The sequence below is a fragment of the Notamacropus eugenii genome, chromosome 5, assembly GCF_028372415.1.
Source record: "Notamacropus eugenii isolate mMacEug1 chromosome 5, mMacEug1.pri_v2, whole genome shotgun sequence".
NCBI classification, from domain to species: Eukaryota; Metazoa; Chordata; class Mammalia; order Diprotodontia; family Macropodidae; genus Notamacropus; species Notamacropus eugenii.
In genome coordinates, this window is record NC_092876.1 from 153,272,689 (window position 1) to 153,291,720 (window position 19,032).

At 37.2% G+C, this 19,032-nt stretch overlaps 1 protein-coding gene across 1 annotated transcript; it reads left to right on the forward strand.

Annotated features, from left to right (window-relative positions):
• Positions 1-6,259: 6,259 nt before the first annotated feature.
• Positions 6,260-18,781, forward strand: MMP13 (matrix metallopeptidase 13). The gene is made up of 10 exons (XM_072611247.1): positions 6,260-6,434; positions 6,511-6,755; positions 7,528-7,676; positions 7,767-7,892; positions 10,280-10,441; positions 11,425-11,542; positions 13,090-13,223; positions 14,091-14,250; positions 16,386-16,489; positions 17,410-18,781. The coding sequence occupies exons 1-10, from the start codon at positions 6,312-6,314 to the stop codon at positions 17,508-17,510; spliced, it is 1,422 nt and encodes a 473-aa protein (XP_072467348.1). The 5' UTR covers positions 6,260-6,311; the 3' UTR covers positions 17,511-18,781.
• The last annotated feature ends 251 nt before the right edge of the window (positions 18,782-19,032 follow it).

A 19,032-nucleotide genomic window follows, 5' to 3' on the forward strand; every position in this document is an offset into this window, starting at 1 on the left:
GATAACACAAGATCTAGCAGCCTCTACATTAAGGAATCGAAGGGCATGGAATAAGGTATTCCAGAAGTCAAAGGAACTAGGACTAAAACCAAGAATCACCTACCCAGCAAAACTGAGTATAATGCTTCGGGGGAAAAATTGGTCTTTCAATGAAATAGAGGATTTTGAAATTTTCTTGATGAAAAGACCAGAGCTGAAAAGAAAATTTGACTTTCAAACACAAGAATGAAGAGAACCATGAAAAGGTGAACAGCAAAGAGAAGTCATAAGGGACTTACTAAAGTTGAACTGTTTACATTCCTACATGGAAAGACAATATTTGTAACTCTTGAAACATTTCAGTATCTGGGTACTGGGTGGGAGTACACACACACACATGCACACACGCACACATACATAGAGACAGAGTGCACAGAATGAATTGAAGAGGATGGGATCATATCTTTAAAAAAAATGAATGAAATCAAGCAATGAGAGAGAAATATATTGGGAGGAGAAAGGGAGAAATGGAATGGGGCAAATTATCTCTCACAAAAGAGGCAAGCAAAAGACTCATTAGTGGAGGGATAAAGAGGGGAGATGAGAGAAAAACAGGAAGTCGACTCTCATCACATTCCACTAAAGGAAAGAATAAAATGCACACTCACTTTGGTAGGAAAACCTATCTCACAATACAGGAAAGTGTGGGATAAGGGGACAAGCAGGGTGGGGGGGATGATAGAAGGGAGGGCATGGGGAGGAGAGTGCAATTCAAGGTCGACACTCATGGGGAGGGATAGGATTAAAAGAGAATAGAAGTAATGGGGGACAGGATAGGATGGAGGGAAATATAGTTAGTCCTATACAACACAACTATTATGGAAGTCATTTGCAAAACTACACAGATTTGGCCTATATTGAATTGCTTGCTTTCCAAAGGGAAGGGGTGGAGAGGGAGGGAGGTAAAGAAGGTGGAACTCAAAGTGTTAGGATCAAGTGTCAAGTAATGTTCTTGACACTAGGAAATAAGAAATACAGGTAAAGGGGTATAGAAAGCTATCTGGCCCTACAGGACAAAAGAGAAGACGGAGACAAGGGCAGAGAGGGATGATAGAAGAGAGAGCAGATTCGTCATAGGGGCAATTAGAATGCTTGGTGTTTGGGGGGGGTAGGGGATAAAAGGGGAGAAAATTTGTAACCCAAAATTTTGTGAAAATGAATGTTAAAAGTTAAATAAATAAATTTAATAAAAAAAATCTGCAGTTCAGAAGACAACAAACACATAAGATCTCAAATATTGAGTATAGGACTGTGAGGTCAGGTGTCCTAGCACTGTATCCAGGAACGGGATATGATTTGGCAAGATATGATTTATATTGTTTAGAGGACGTTGGGTTGGATAGAAAAGAAATAAGAAAAATCTCTACTGGAATATGTATGAGAATCCCTAAAAATCATTTTGGATGGATATTACCTAAATTAGGATTAGCAGCTGAGAGAATACATGTATTTCCTGGAGTGAGAAGATTATAATTATCAAGGAGAAATTATTATGACATTCCAAAATTTAGGTGAAGAACCCATACAGTTTTGTAAAAATGATAAAATAGTTGAAGTGATTACTATTTCTTGTGAAACAATATCCCTCGTGAAAACTGAACCTCCTTCTGAAATAACTAGCAGAGGAACTAAAGGATTGGGTTCTGCTGAGAGAATAAAATTGGGAGCTAAAGTATAGATAAAAAAGAAGCCAGAAGATCTTCCAAAAACTGGAAATTATAGCACATGGGAAAGATAATATTGTAATTGTTGCTTATTCAGGAGAAGATGGTTACCAAATTGTACCCTTAACTCATATATTTTACTGTGAATGAGGCTATGATAGTGGGTTCATGGATTCTAGAAGCATGGCTGACCCTTTGTCTACCCTGTTTCTGGTTATTGTCTCCTTGTTTCTTTTTGTCTGTTAAACTTGTTGCCAAATTTGTTTCCTGAAGGCTTAGTACCCTCCACCTACAGATACCTGATCACTTAAGCCAGATATCAGCCCCTGTCCATGACTGTGATGTGTCACCCCTGGACCTGGCGTCAACCAAGCTTCAGATTCCAGCTAAAGAACTGATCTCTCCAATGGGACCTCTTAGGGGAAAGGTAGCACAACGTTCAACATCAGCAGGAAGTAGCTATAGAAGAAAAGACCTTCATCCCTTACCCCAAGATTTTAGGTCCCATTCTTTCAAGGGGGGAATGATGGGGTGCTTGTGTTCAAGCTCTACCCTAAGATATTGTTTTATGTGCTCATTTTGTGTGATCCCTGTTATATCATTTTAAAGTTCTGTTGATACCAGTTGTGCCACTGACCGATCTAATGAAGATAAAAGATCTTGGGGCCAAATGTAATGGTAATTTAAATGGGAAGATCTTTTCCATTCATTAAGGTTCATAGAGGACTTTCTAAAGCTGTTTACATTCCTCCATGGAAAGATAATATTTGTAACTCTTGAGACTTTTCTCAGTATTTGGGTAGGTGGAGGGATTATACACACACACACACACACACACACACACACACACACACAGAGTACAGGTTGAATTGAATCAGAAGAGATGATATCCATAAAAAAATAAAATAAAATTGAGGGGTGAGAGAGGAAAATATTGGAAGGAGAAAGGGAGAAATCAAATGGGGCAGACTATCACTCATAAGATAGATAAGAAAAGGGAGGAGAAAAGGGAGGAGGTGAGAGGGGAAAGTGAAGCTTAATCTCTTCACATATGACTTACAGAGGGAATAACATGCTCACTAAATTTAGTATGAAAATTCTATCTTACACTGCTTATGATCCACACATTAAGCAGCCCATGGAGTGTAAAGTGTGTTCAAGGAGGACCACTACCAGTATCTTTGGTGTGATGGCTGCTGAGCCCTTTTTGGGGCTCTTTCCACCTTTGGTGTCCACTTGTTCCACCTAACTCTCACCTGTGGCTCCAAGAAGCTGTGGCATGCACAGTGTTCACACCCCGGTAAACCATTTTGGCAGATGGGCCAAACCAAGTTGAGGGTAACCAAAGGCTCTTAAACCCATTGATGAGTTAGGGGGGTGTCTACCCCAAGCATGTGAAGACTTCATCTGGTAGAATGGGCGGATGAGAACAATTTGTTCCAATGGTCATGAAGGCAGATGAATCAGACAATGTGGAGTGCTTAGAGCTTGGTTAGACACTGAAGACACCAAGGTCATGCACTGCATCCTGAGCCATTGCCAGTCAACTTGACTCTGTCCTGCCACTGGACTATGATGACTCTGGAGGAGAGAGTGAGACTGACAACTTCCTGCAACTCTGCCTCACTTAAATCCAGTTTATGCAGGAATCAAAAGACGTCACCCATACCAAAAAAAAAAAAAAAAAAAGACATCATTATCCTCTCTCACCCCTTAATTTAATTTAATTTTTTTATGGAGGTCATCTCTTCTGATTCAACTCAACCTGTACTCTTTGTCTGTGTGTGTGTGTGTGTGTGTGTGTGTGTGTGTGTGTGTGTGTGTGTAATCCCTCCACCTACCCAAATACTGAGAAAAGTCTCAAGAGTTATAAATATTATCTTTCCATGTAGGAATGTAAATGGTTCAGCTTTAGAAAGTCCTTTGTGATTTCTCTTTCCTATTTACCTTTTCATGCTTCTCTTGATTCTTGTGTTTGAAAGTCAAATTTTCTATTCAGTTATGGTCTTTTCATCATGAATGCTTGAAAGTCCTCTAAATCATTGAATGACCATTTTTTCCCTTGAAGTATTATACTCAGTTTTGCTGGGTTGGTGATTCTTGGTTTTAATCCTAGTTCCTTTGAATTCTGGAATATCCTATTCCAAGTTTTTTGATCTTTTAACGTAGAAGCTGCCAGATCTTGTGTTATCCTGATTGTGTTTCCATGATACTTGGATTGTTTCTTTCTTCTTGCAGTATTTTCTCCTTTACCTGGGAACTCTGAAATTTGGTCACAATATTGTCAGCACTTTCTCTTTTCAGGTCTCTTTCAGGAGGTGATTGGTGGATTCCTTCAATATTTATTTTGCCCTCTGGTTCTAGACTATCAGGGCAGTTTTCCTTGATAATTTCATGAAAGATAATGTCTAGTTCTTTTTTTCATCATGACTTTCAGGTAGTCCCATAATTTTTAAATTGTCTCTCCTGAATCTATTTTCTAGGTCAGTTGTTTTTCCAATGAGATGTTTCACATTATCTTCTATTTTTTCAATCTTTTGGTTTTGTTTTCTAACTTGTTGGTTTATCTCATAGTCATTAGCTTCCTTGAACTCCACTCTTTCTTTTAAAGAACTATTTTGTTCAGTGAGTTTTTGAACCTTCTTTTCCATTTGGCTGATTCTGCTTTTTAAAGCCTCCTTCTCTTTATTGGCTTTTTGAACCTCTTTTTTCCAGTTGAGTTAGCCTCTTTTTAAAGGTGTTATTTTCCTCAGCATTTTTTTGGTTCTCCTTTAGCAAGTCACTGACTCACTTTTCAAGCTCTTCTACGGCCTGGGTACTGGAGGTAGAAGCCTTCATTTCCTCTGACGGTATGCCTTGTTCTTCCTTATCTGAAAGGATGGAAGGAGACACCTGTTCACCAAGAAAGTAACCTTCTATGGTCTTATTTTTTCCCCTTTTTTGGGCATTTTCCCAGCCAGTTACTTGACTTCTGAATCTTTTGTCAGGAGGAGGGTCCTAGTGCTCCTCCTCTCCGCAGTGTCATGCTCAAGGCTGAGATCAGCTGCTCAATTCCCCTAGGGGCATTAGGTCCTCCCTGAACATACCCCATGGGCTGCTTAATGTGTGGATCATAAGTAGTGTAAGATAGATTTTCATACCAAATTTGGTGAGCATGTTATTCCCTCCTTAAGCCATATGTGAAGAGATTAAGCTTCACTTCTCCCCTCTCACCTCCTCCCTTTTCTCCTCCATTGAAAAAGATTTTTCTTATCTCTCTTATGAGTGCTAGTCTGCCCCATTCCATTTCTCCCTTCCTCCTCCCAATATTTTCCTCTCTCACCCCTTAATTTTATTTTATTATATATGTCCCATGCATAGTTCTAAGCATTGAAGATATAAAGATAAAACCAAAATAGTTTTTCCCCTCAAGGAGTTTACATTCTGATGATGACATGCACATATATAAGGATATACATAATAGATATTAGATTAACACAAGGTGATTTGGGGAGGGAGCTCAGGAAAGGCTTCATGTAGAAGATGGCCTTTGAAATTTTTTTGAAAGTTGTTTCTTGAAGGAGTATTCTAAGAAGTGCAGGTGATGAGAGAGTGCATCAAATATGCGGGGACAGTCAGTGAAAATGTACAGAGAGGAGAAGGAAAAGGCATGTATTTAGGACTATAGACCAATGTGACTGGATTGCAAAGTAAAAGGAGAGTAATCTATAAGATTGGAAAGGAAGAAAGTGGTTAGTATGTGAAGAGATTTAAAGGTCAAAAAGAAAAATTTATATTTCAATGTAGAGGAAATGGGGGACATTGGAGTTTTTGGATCAAGGAAGTGACATGATCCAATGTGTCCTTTAGGAAAATCACTTTGGTGGCTGTGGAAGAAGAATTTGAGTGGGCAGAAGCTTGAGGCAGAGAGACCAAGTTGAAGCCTATTGCCGTAATCTAACGAAAAGTGATGAGGACCTGATCTAGGATTGCTACTGTAGAAGTAGAGAAGAGGGCATGTATATGAGAGATATTGTAGAGATAGAAATGACAAGAGTTGGTGAATGATTGATATGTGGGATGAGTGAGAGTCAACAGACAAGGATAATGTCAAATTTGGAAAGCTGAGAGACTGGAAGGATTTGTAAAAGCTCATTAGGGGATTGTTCTAATCATTTTTTTCTTTCAAAAATTCATGTCTACCATCTATGAAATCCTGGAGGGCTTGTAAACTGCCTATATGGAAGAAACATCCAAGTAACCTAATTCTCAAATTCTCGAAATATTGAATAAATTAACATGGTAAATGGCCAAAAATAAAATCACTGTGAAGAGAAAAATTGACTCCCCTATTTCCCACAAGGCCAATAAATCTGCTTAGTATGTCAATTTTGCAAACTAGGTTTTGAGACCCTGCGGAAACCAGAGAGACCCACATTTTATATTTCCCTCAAATTTTGCCACAAACCACAACTTGGGAAAAACAAAATAGTCAAGTAAGCATGTTTACCTTGTACTGACTGGGAAGTTGAAACTTGTCTATAACAGATGACTCATCAATGTAGGTCTATAAAAGTAAAGGCACTGTTCCTCTGGCAAGGCAGCAGCTTCCAAGTGCAAAAAGCCAAGATGCAGCCAATGGTCATAGCTGCCTTCTTTCTATTAAGCTGGACATATTGTTCAACTTTCCCTGTACCCTATGATGATGATGATGATGATGACCTGACACAGGAGGACCTCCAGTTTGCAGAGGTAGGATATTGAAGCATTTTTAAGTGTCCTATTAGCTTGATCTTTGGGATTATAACACTCACTGTTTCTCTTCTAGAACTATTTGAAGACATACTACAATCTTTATTCTAACCCTGCTGGCATACTGAAGAAGAAGACATCAAGCACTGCAGCCGAAAAACTCAGAGAAATGCAGTCGTTCTTTGGCTTGGAAGTGACTGGCAAACTGGATGATGACACTTTAGATGTGATGAAAAAGCCAAGATGTGGGGTCCCTGATGTGGGAGAATATAATTTTTTCCCCCGAAATATCAAGTGGCCTAGGCTTGATTTAACCTACAGGTAAAATGCTAGATTGTTCTTCTTTGTCATTTATTTGCTATTTTTATATTTAACTGTCTAATTTCAATCATAGGAAACTCAGGTTATAAGAAATGTAAGTGCCATGTATAGCCCTGAGAAAATATTATAATTTTCCAGTTAGTATGAGGGATTCAAGTCCAAAAATATCCTGTGCAGTGGTATTTCTTCCTAGCTCTGTGAAAAGATTGTAACATGAAATTTCCTTACATTTTGAAGTGAAACTATAATGTATGTGAAAAACCTTTTTTTCTGTAAAAAGAAAACAGTCTTTTGAGAATCACTATAATTCATTATAGACATGGAAGACTAATTAGGAAGATGTGCTTTACAAATGTATTACAGACATTACACCAGTTTACTGTGATGGTGCAAAGGGTAGGAAAATAAACTGTTTCCTTTTTAGGAAACGTAGTTATTTTAAGCTTCTTTTGTATCAATAGAAAATCCTATACTTCTGGATGCAAAATGAAAAGTTCCATAAATCATCTGGAGGCTTTGTCTACATGATGGCAAACATCTGCCTAATTAGAGGTGTCCAAATGTTGGAATTTTTCACCTTCCACCAACTAGTTTGAAATCACGTTGACCAGGGTCCTTTACTTGTTCATGAATAAAACCTTGGAAATCATGAGCTATGAGAAATAGAGAGCTCTGTCCAGTGAAATGTCTGGTGATAGCTTTCTAAGGAAGTTCATTCTAAAATAACTTGAACCCCCCCCCAAATTTAACTTTAGTTTCCTCTGATGAACAGGATCCTGAATTACACCCCAGACATGTCCCAGGCAGAAGTGGACAAGGCAATAAGAAAAGCATTGAAGGTCTGGTCTGATGTGACACCTCTCAACTTTACCAGGCTCCATGATGGTACTGCTGATATCATGATCTCCTTTGGGACTAAAGGTAAGAGAGCAGAGTCATTTGCTAGAAATGCCTTTTGGGCTTTTGGAGCATTTTAAAAATGAGATTCCTAAATGCTCCTTTGATTTGCAGAGCATGGAGACTTCTATCCCTTTGATGGACCTTCTGGACTTTTGGCTCATGCTTTTCCTCCTGGGCCCAACTATGGAGGGGATGCTCATTTTGATGATGATGAGATCTGGACAAATAGTGCCAAAGGTAATTGCATTCAAATATTTCAAACTGAACAGTTAATTTAGAATGTGTTTGTTATCTAGTAATTCTAGGTTAGGCTAAAGACTTGGTCACTTCCATAAGAAATTATAGGCATTTCAAGTGAATCATCATACTTTACATTACCCGTGTGTGTGTGTGTGTGTGTGTGTGTGTGTGTGTGTGTGTGTATTATATATATATATATGTATATATATATATATATACATATATATATATATACATACATATATATATATAAAATACGCACACACATTAAAGAGGTTCAAGTGATTCATCTTACATGTATGTGTAAAGCATGATTCACTTGAAACTTTTATCAGTATATATACACAAATATACATATATATGCACATATACATATGTATATGTATTATATATGTGTCCATCTATGTCTCTATATATATCACTCTCCCTCTAGCTCTCTGTCTCTGGATGTCTCTCATCTATCTGCATACTTCAATCCTACAAGAATCTGCTCTTGCATTGTAGATGTGACCATTCCATTCATCCCCACAGAGTACAAGCTGACCACTTTCCCACCCTGATAACTTACTAAGTGACCTTCATGAGTAGTTGTGGGAGAAAAAAAAATCACTTCCTGGTTCAGTCTTCTGGTGATGTGCCTCTCCTCTTCCAATTGGCAAGGGTAATCCTTTGGTAACTGGCATGTTGTCTTTAATGGTACCTGCATGTGAAACCTTTAGCAGGTTTGTAGTCTCTGCCAGGGCTCATGTTTCATTGGCATAGCTTTCAAGAATCCCAGAATTTGCTGTAGATTGTATTTCTAGAAATCTAAAATTCCTTAGGCCCAAACAACTCAGCAGTCTTATTAATGTCCTTTTAAGAAATATTGGAAACAAAGAAATTAATTGATCTGCTAATGTTATAGAGAAGAATCATTATGTATAGGACCTGCCCTCTACTGTCCTGTTTATCAGAACAGTTATTTCTCTGGTAGGTATCTTTTCAATGATTGTACATCTTTATGTATGTTGTAGGATCAGGAATGAAAACTTGCCTTACAAAGCTGGGGATCTTTTTGATGGTGGTTGAATTGTAAATAAAACTGTACTGGGCTATACTTTCCATGTGTAGTGAGTGTTCTCTCATATTTTAACAGTCCAATTTTCTGACCTCTTATTTAAAAGAGAGGTAGAAGATCAAACTTTTCACACTGAATTAATATAAACTGGTCTAGTTCAGGTAACTGACAGTCAAATTTAGTAGCCAGAAAACAAGTCAAAATTATTAAAATCAATTGATATTATGCTGCTGAAAGGTAACTATAAGAAAATGAATAAAATGAGAGCTATATAGAATCAGGTAAGAGATACAGTGGGCAGCTAGGTGACTCAATGGATAGAGTGTTGGGTCTGGAGTCAGGAAGACTCACCTTACCAAGTTCAAATCTGATTTCAGACATTTACTAACTGCATGACCCTGAGCAAGTCACTTAACCCTGTCAGTCTCAGTTTCCTCACCTGTAAAATAAGCTGGAGAAGGAAATGCCAAACCCAAACCCAAATGGGGTCATGAAGAGTTGAATACATATGAAAAAGTAACTCAGCAACAGCAACAAATATGAGAGAGGATGAGAATACAAAGGTGTCAAGAAAGTAGCACCTAAATTCAATTAAAAAAACTTGTTTTAATTATGTAAACATATATTGGCCAAGTATTAGAGTCAAGCCATTGTGCTCTGTGAATAATTCCAAGATTAATAACAGTAACAATAATAGCTAACATTTATAAAAGGCCTTCAGGTTTACAAAACTTTTCTTCAGGTATAATTCTGTGAAATAGAAAATACAAATACCGCTGACCCCAGGGATAAGACAATGTTACTTTTTTTGTGGCTAAATCAAAGTAGTAGCTTGATATAGCATTAGACTTTGAATTCACAGTATTTGAGTTTAGATTCCAGTTTTGAATTTGCTAGTTCTATGATTATACACAGTTTACTTATTTTATCTTTAATTTCCTTATCTGTTAAATGGCTACAATAAGATTGCAAATAATAATGATAACTTTCATATAGCACTTTAAGGTATGCAAAAAGCTTTACAAATATTTCATTCTTTTCTCACCACTGTCTCATGAGGTAGATGCTAATATTATCTTCATTTTACAGCTTAGGAAACTGAGGCAGAGAGTGGTTAAATGACTTTCTTGGGATCATACAGTTGGTAATGTCTGAGAGAGTATTTGATCTTAAGTTTTTTCTGATTTCAGGTCTAATGCTCTGTGTGCCCTATCACCTGCCTGTGTAATGATATTTATACCACCTGCCTTACGAGACTGATAAATAATGCTTTGTAATTTTTTTGTGTGTGTTTTTTATTAAATGGTTTTGCTTTTTTTTCTTTTAGGATATAACTTGTTTCTTGTTGCTGCCCATGAATTTGGCCACTCCTTGGGCCTGGACCACTCCAAGGATCCTGGTGCACTTATGTTTCCCATCTATACCTATACTGGCAAAAGCGGCTTTGTGCTTCCTGATGATGATGTACAAGGCATCCAAACTCTCTATGGTATGTAATAGATAGACAGGATTGAACATAAAAAGTGCGTGTCTTAGTTTTCTAAAACTCTGAATAACTTTCTATCCACTCATATTAGCTTATCCATTAAATATGGACAGAATATGGTCACATTTTTCTAAAATGACCCAGAAAGTCTGAATAGAAAACCACACTCTTTGGGCATTTTTTTGATTTTGGTATGTGGATGTTTAAAACTAACCATGGATGGTGGATAGAGCAGCAATTTTGGAGTTAGAAAGGTGTAGGCTCAAGCTCTGAATCTAACATTGTGGCATCATGGGCAAATCATCTAACTTCTTAGAGCCCCATGTAGCACTCCAGGATAAGAAGTTCCAGGTGAGTTGTCAATCTGAAATCTATGTGGGTCAGCTGGATGGTATAGTGGATAGACCACCAGCCCTGAAATGAGGACCTCAGTTCAAATCTGACCTCAGATATTTTATATTTACTAGCTGTGTGGCTGTGAATAAGTTACTTAATCTGAATTACCTTGTCAACCCCCCTCAACCTATGGAAGGAGTTTCCTCACCAGGAGTTCCCTACGCCAAAAAAAATCTCAAATATATACCAAGCAAATAATCTGAAGTGCAACCTAAATTTCTTTCCTACCTTTGTATAACATGTACACATGTATGCTTTGCAATGTATGTTCTTTTGTATACATTAATCTCATCTGATAGTCACAGTGACTATGTGAGCTAGGGTCTATTTTCCAGGAGAGGGAACTGAAGGTTGAGTGTTTTGCACAGTGGCCTACAGGTAGTTGATGGAAGTGAGGGGTAAACACAGGTTTCTTGGTTTTCTGTGCAGTGCTTTTTCTTCCATCTCGTGTTGGGAGAGGAATGAGGGGAAGGACTCATCGACAGTAGTCCTGTAGCCTTCTGCAATGGGATGGTAGCTTTTGCATGAAATGTAGTCATTTCACATATGAGAACCGGAAGCCATCCTTATACTTTAATTCATGGTTTCAGGTCCTGGAGATGAAGACCCAGATCATAAACACCCCAAAACCCCAGACAAATGTGATCCTGCTTTGTCACTGGATGCTGTCACTAGCCTTCGAGGAGAAACAATAATCTTTAAAGACAGGTAAGTGCAATTTTCACCCAAAGAACAAACATTTGGAAAAAAAAAGCCCAATTTCCTTTTTTTGACTTATTTCATTTTTTCTGATGGGTTGGAAACTACTTTGGATCCTTGAAGGCTTTGCCAGTGAAGCAAATTCTGGCAGATCTTTGTACCTGGGACAGCCTTTGAGGTAGAGACTGGAGACCAATTTTCATCCAAATTTCTGAAATTTAGAAAGGTTTATAAAAAAAAGTTTAGTCACAAATGGACAAATTTTCTCAACATGGTCACCTATAAAAGTATCTGTTAAGGAAGGTGCTGTTCTATTAATGAATTCAAGTCAATTTAAGTCATCATGCATTCATTAAACACCTGCGCTGAGCACTGGGAATAAAGACAAACACACACAAACACACACACAAACACACACACACACACGCACACACTCCAGAATGAAGTCAAGGGAAAGTTGGATGACTTTTCACTTTGTGACTGGTTGCTTTGGCATTAAACATAGTCACTGTTTATATGTCTTTCTTAACAGTTTTCCTAGATAAAAGCAGATAACAGTTAAATTTGGAAATCCTTCCTATGTGAATGACAGGAGATAAATATACTGCATAGACGGTACATTAAACAACTAGGTGTTATGTCCCATGGTTCAAAAGTATTCCCAGTATAGAAAGTTTTTGAATTCAGAGAAGAAAAAATTATTCTTGGGAGGAAAAGACTTACTAAAAACATTTTAAAATGTGGTAGTGAAAAGACAACATCGCTTTTCACTACGGAAAAGACTTTTCATAAAATGCTTTTGTGATTGGTACTAAAGGCAGCAGATGCCATAGTAAATAGGATACTAGTTCTGCAGTCAGGAAAAATAAATTCAGAACTGACTTCAGATACTAAAATTGTTTAACCCTGGGCAAGTCACTTATCCTCTGTCTCAATTTCCATCTGTAAAATGGAAATAATACAAGTGCTTACCTCACAGGGTTGTTGTGAGAATTAAATGAGATAATGTATGTAAAAAGCACTTAATATGTACAGTGCCTAGCACATACCATAGGTATGATGGAGTGAATACTGGATTAAGAGTCTGAGAATTAGGCATCTGAGAGGCCAGGTTTAAATCTTAACTTTGACACTTATTACCTGTATGATCTTGGCCAAGTTACTTAGCCTCTATGGGCCCTGTTTCATCAACTGTAAAATTAGAGGACTAGACTGAATGAACTCAGAAGTCCTTCCCAGCTCTGTTGCTGTGATCTTAATTTCAAATCAAATTCTGAAATACACAATAATCCTGTAATCATGGTACTAACACACTACTTCCATGTCGCATTAAAAATAATTTTTTTCTTAAATAATGGAAAGACCATGTCCATCATGCCAACAACCTAAGCATATTGAAACTGAAGATGCACAATGATTTGGTGTAGATCTTCTGGAATGGCCAATGAGGACAGTCAGCCAATTAGTTAGCATTTATTAAGTGCCCTCTGTTTGTATAGGCACAGGAAAGAGGCATCATTTCATGCAAAACATCTCTTTATTCTTGCCTTCTCTAGATTCTTCTGGCGTCTGCATCCTCAGATGATTGAGCCAGATCTGTTTTTAACCAAATCATTTTGGCCAGAACTTCCAAACAGTATTGATGCCGCATATGAGAATCCCGCTCATGACCTAATATTCATCTTTAGAGGTAAGTCTTCTGCCAGGGAGCTTTCCCCTGATTTTTCTTCCTTCTGAGTATACATAATCAAATTCAAAACCAATACAATTCTACTCCAGCATCTGTGGAACTTTGGGGTGTAAATAACTTTGAATTTCAGAAAGAATAAAGACAATATGAGGACTGAGAGCACCAAATGCAGTCCCACTAGCTTTCTCCAAATTTGATTTGTGGTAGATTCAAATTGCTGTTGACCATTTCTATACTTTGTTGAAAAACAATTTTTTGCCATGATGTCCAATTTTTCAGTTCAATTTAATCAATAGGTCTAATGCTGAGTATTAATTACAAGGGCAAAAGCTTTGTAAATGTTGAAAAACAGAATTCTGAAATCACAAATTCGATGTTGGAGACGCCTTACAGACCCTTAGTTTAGCACCTTCATTGTGCAGCTGAGGATACTAAAACTCAGGGAAATAAAGTGATTTGTCTAATGTCACAAAGCTAATAACCTGCTTTCCATGTACCATGATCTACTAGCTGGAATCAATCTATAATTTAATATTAGTGTTATCTTGCTTGCAGATGAGTGCAGAATTTTTATATGTTTATTTCCTCCTAAATTTAATATATATGTATGTAGATATGCATAAGTATTCAGTAACAATTGGCAAAGCATGGAAACATTTGTGTGGCTGAACTCATGGTTAGGAAATTGGGAGGGTTGGATTTAAATTTGACTTGAATAACGTTTATAATTTCATACTTTCAGAGATAAGGTGACAAAATTCATGTGTTTAGGTCACCCATAGCTCCTCTTTTGTTAAGATAAACATCTATATACATTTTAAAAGATTCTCTTGGGATCCTGAAATGCTCTTCTGCCACTTATTCTAGGCAGAAAGTTTTGGGCCCTGAATGGCTATGACATACTGCAGGAGTACCCCAAGAAAATCTCTGAGCTGGGGTTCCCAAAAGAGATTAAGAGGATAGATGCTGCAGTTCACCTTGAAGCTACAGGAGAGACCCTCTTCTTCACTGGAGATCACTTCTGGAGGTAGGGCAACCAGTCTTACAGAACCTTCTTTTCCAATGTTTGTCATCTTACCCAACGTGAAAGTTCTTACATACAAGTTAGTTTAGTCTCTCACTAAATGTAAAGTAAAAGGTGCCGCATTTTCTTTTAAATGAATCTTAAATAGTCAAATCAATCAGGTAGGGCTGCTAAATTTTAAATTGTTCCCCCAGTAAATGAAGACTTCTTGAGGGTGAGGAGTTTTTCATTTTGTCTTCCTATCCCCAGTACCTACCCCAGTGTCTTATGCACAGAAGAAACTCAATAAATGTTGAATTGATTTAAAATATTACAAGTCTTTTAAAAAAGGCTCCAGCATAACTACATTTAACTCTTATCCATTCCTATGCACCTCTGATCTTTAACTATTGTCTAATAAATAATTAGTTGCCTCAGCTACAATGCGCTTATGACTCCCAGTTAGGCACTTTCATTCAATGTCAAACCCTCCTTTTTTGTCCCTTTTTTATTCATTCCTTCTTAATTCACACTTCTCTCCCACTCTTTTCTAGATATGACTAGTCATCACAGTACTTATCTTTGGAATGCACAAACTTGTCTCCTCTTTACCCATATCTATCCTTTCTAATCAAGACCATTTGATAGTGCTGGAAAGTAGCAGTTTCCTGGAAAGTCTTCAGTTTAGAAGTGAGTGCTGGTCCCATTGAAGAGTTGGGCAAAGGAAAAAAATCCAAATGTCTTGGCCTTCAAAGACATTTGAAAGTCCTTCATAGCTAGTCTCAGTTTTCCTTTCCTAATATTATCTCCCACTAATCTTCTATTTGTTTCCTACACTGTAAGTTCACTTTCTTAAAATTTTTTTCCTGTCCTTCTGCCTTTGGACTTTGATTATCTCGAGTGGAAAAGTCCTTGTCACTCTAACTTTTCCCTATAAAATCACTCCCTGTTCTTCAGCACTGCTGGATATACCATTTCCTCTACCAGGTCTTTCTTTATCACCTCAGACAGGAGAGTTCTCTCCCTATTCTGACCTCCCATGACACTTTTGGGCTTTTCTTAGGATACTTATCACACTACATTATATTACATTTAACAACAATGAACATTTAAATAGCTCTTTAAGGTTTCCCAAAGGCTTTAAATGCAGTAACTCATTTGACTCTCCTGGCAATCTTGTGAGATAAATTCCATTATCATTCCCATCTTACAGATAAGGAAAACTAGACCTGGAGACTTTGTCCACACTCTCACCAACTTAGTAAAGGTTAGGGGAAAGATTTGAACTTCAGGTCTAATACATTTTCCATGATTCTAAGCTATTATTCATGAATAGGCCTTATTTCCCCTATTACAGTATAAGCTCCTTCAAGACAGAAGCCAGTTCTTTGTATTGTAGTTTTTGCCAAGCTTTGCACAGTTTGCACACATAGTAGGCTTTTAAAAACTGTTTTGAATGAATTAATGAATGAATATGCATAGCTTGGTCGGTCATTTTCAAGTACATCCTTACAATTTAGATGTCTACCTAATGGAATCAAGAAAGGTCTCTGAATCAATTTGCACACAGTAGTTTTCAGACAGCCATCACAAGATCATAGCTTTAGGGCTCACAGGTTCATAGCTTTAGAACTAGAAGGGACTATAAAGGTCATCTAGTCTAGCCTCTTCATTTTACAGATAAATCAACTGAAACCAGGAGAGCTGAAATGTTGAACCCGAGATTACATAATTTGTTAATTATCAAATCTCCGTTGAGCAAACACTAAGAACCTTTTGGTGTTGTTTAGTCACTTTTCAGTCAGGCTCTTTATGACCCCATTTAGGGTTTTCTTGGTAAAGATACTAGCTAGAGGGGTTGGCCATTTTCTTCTCCGGCTCATGAGGAAACTGAGGCAGAGTTAAGTGACTTATCCAAAGTCACACAACTTTTAAGTATCTGAGCCTGGATTTGAGCTCATAAAGATGAGTGTTTCTGACTCCAGGCCCAGCATTCTATCCAGTGGGCCATTTAACTGCCTCTATTAACTACCTGGAGCTATATGAATGCTTCTGGTAATCTGCATCCAAATAGGGAACTCAGTGTCAAGACTTTCTCTCAGTTTTCTCTCCTAATGCAATCTAGCTGATAAGAGATTTCCTTTTTCTGATTGCTGTAGCTATGATGAAACGAACCATACAATGAACAAAGGCTATCCCAGACGACTGGAGGAAGAATTCCCAGGAATTAGCAACAGAGTAGATGCTGTCTATGAAAAAAATGGTAAGTATTTCTACCCTATTCACTTTTCAAAAACTAGTCCTATTTGTCTGTATATATCTTCTATAAAATGGGCCTATAAAATGGGAAGGAATTATGGGTTAGCTCTTCAGGTATCACAATTGACTTAAATTTTAGAAGGTAGAAAACACAGAGTAAAAAAAATTACTTTGTGTAAAATGAAGATGGTAATACATATTGGATTCAAATCCTGTGACTAAGAAAATTTATAACAATGTGATATACTAATTATTATGGTAAAATATATATTAATCTCTGCAGTTTACAGATACCTCAGTCATAGTTTTCCTTGAGCCACTAGAATGTTGGATTCAGAAAGGAAAAGTCTTTACAACAGCCACACGTTTGATCATTTGAAATTCCCATTCAGTAATTTTTCTCTCCATTTTTTAATTAATCTTTCCTTTTCCTCTTTTTCCTTCTCTTCATTCCCCTTCTCTTTCCTCCCTCCTCTTCTCATTTCTTCCCCTTCTCTTTTTTTCTTCTTATCCTTTCCTATGTCTCCTCCTCTTCTTTTTTTGCCTTCTTTCCCCCACTCTCTTAGCATTTTGGAAATAAAGTTTCAGATCCTAAGATGAATTGGCATCACCAGAATCCAAGTTTGAGGAGCAAAGTCCGGGAAGTTAGATTATTTTTCTACTATAATGAGGACACTCATGGGACACATGCTTATTTTAGAAGCCTAGATTTGTTCTTGGATGTTAATGAAGACTAGGTAGCTGGGACACTGCCTAGTACATAGCCATATTTGGTACATGCTTTTTGGTTGAATTTATTTTTTAAATAACAAATGAATAAGTATAACTTATTTTAAAGGACCTAAAAATTAGAAAAGCACTTGAAAACATTATTTGGGGTGGCTCATTTTTCACATTGTCTAAATAGAATTTTGTTCTCCCTAGGTTACATATACTTCTTTAGTGGAGTCTTGCAGTTTGAGTACAGCATCTGGAGTCAACGCATCGTTAGAGTCATGCCAACCAATTCCCTCTTGTGGTGTTAAACGTGGCCGTGTTATTTTAAAGTTAAATTCAATTTTCCACCCATGAAGAAATGTGACTACAGATTTTGGGGTCTGCCCAGGAAAAAGCCTCATTCTGTCAGCAAATTCCCTATGAACTTTATTATTGAAAATGCACTGTATACATGGGGAAGTGGTAAAATTTTATGTCAGGCTGGAACTGCATTATAGTTATTTAAACAAATGTAATTCTGTATCTCTGTGGTCTACCAGATGTGTTAAGTATGACAAACAGAAGCCCTGTGGAGAAAGGTTAACCATGGCAGGGTAGGATGTCTGGAATGAATATATCCTGGTCAACTTCCCAAAGGACAGAAGAAATAATTTGATATTTTACCAAGAACATTTTCGTTTCTAAACCTGTCTCCCAATAGTTACTAGTGAGAAACTTAAGCAATCATCAAAGAAAGGCAATGGGATAGTCTAATGGTTAGGAAAGTATAACTGAAAGTCAAGAGTCATGGCTTCTGCTTCATTTCAGTCATACAAATGGACCAGAGAATGAATTTCAGTAGGTAAATACTATCTTTTGGAAGAAAAGGGCCAATGAGCTATTTGTTTTTTGTAAGATACTTTGGGTCTTTATATTTTGTTTTAAATGTTTTATTGATGCTTTTTTATATCACAGTTTTTCCCAAAAATGTTCCTTATTATGAGAACCCTCCCTTATGACAAAGAAAATCAGTTAAGCAAAACAAAACAACATAGTGATTGAATCTGGCATTGTATGCAGCATTCCATACCCATAAGCCTCCACCTTTCTACTGAGTGGAGAGAAGCCTGTTTTATCCTCTAGATAATAGTCCTCTAGATGCAAGGGGGGGTCGTTGCATTTGAATTCCGTTAGATCTCTTTAGATCCACAAGATGGAGTAGAACCTTAGTGGTCACTATTTGGATCATTTAAGTCAAAAAGAAAAAAAAATCACTGCCTTCCATTATTTGAGTATTTAGGGGAAAGTAGTTGTAGTTTTGTATATTTTAAGTAAGTAATTGCCTCAATTGTCTACTGCATCAGAAATGTGCGGACATAGCTCTTGTTTAGACCTCTTACTTTGTGGTAAAAGTTACTTTATAGATTGAAAATGACAACCAGAGATATCCAATATAACAATAAAGATGATGGCAATCTGGGAAAGGTTTATGAAACTAGAAAATCTGGTGGCTTAAAAAAGTAGATAAAGAACAAGAAGTAGCATTACATCTTTCAAATGTACTTGGAAAAGTTCATAATAAAAATGATTTAACTATAAATAATATTGCTAAACAGTATTTTTTCTGTAGCTATATCTTCAACCTTCCCCCCCCCCCACAAATGTGGTGTCTATTTTATATACCTGTTACACAGAAAGTTTCCATAGTCAACATGAAGAATATGTGATAATATTTAATTTCTTTAAAAGTAAGACTTCAGTGACTAGTGTGGAGACCAATGTCTATAATCCCTTCTGCCAGAGTGACTGAGGCTAGGGCATTGTATCACTCAGGCAATACTCACAGCACCT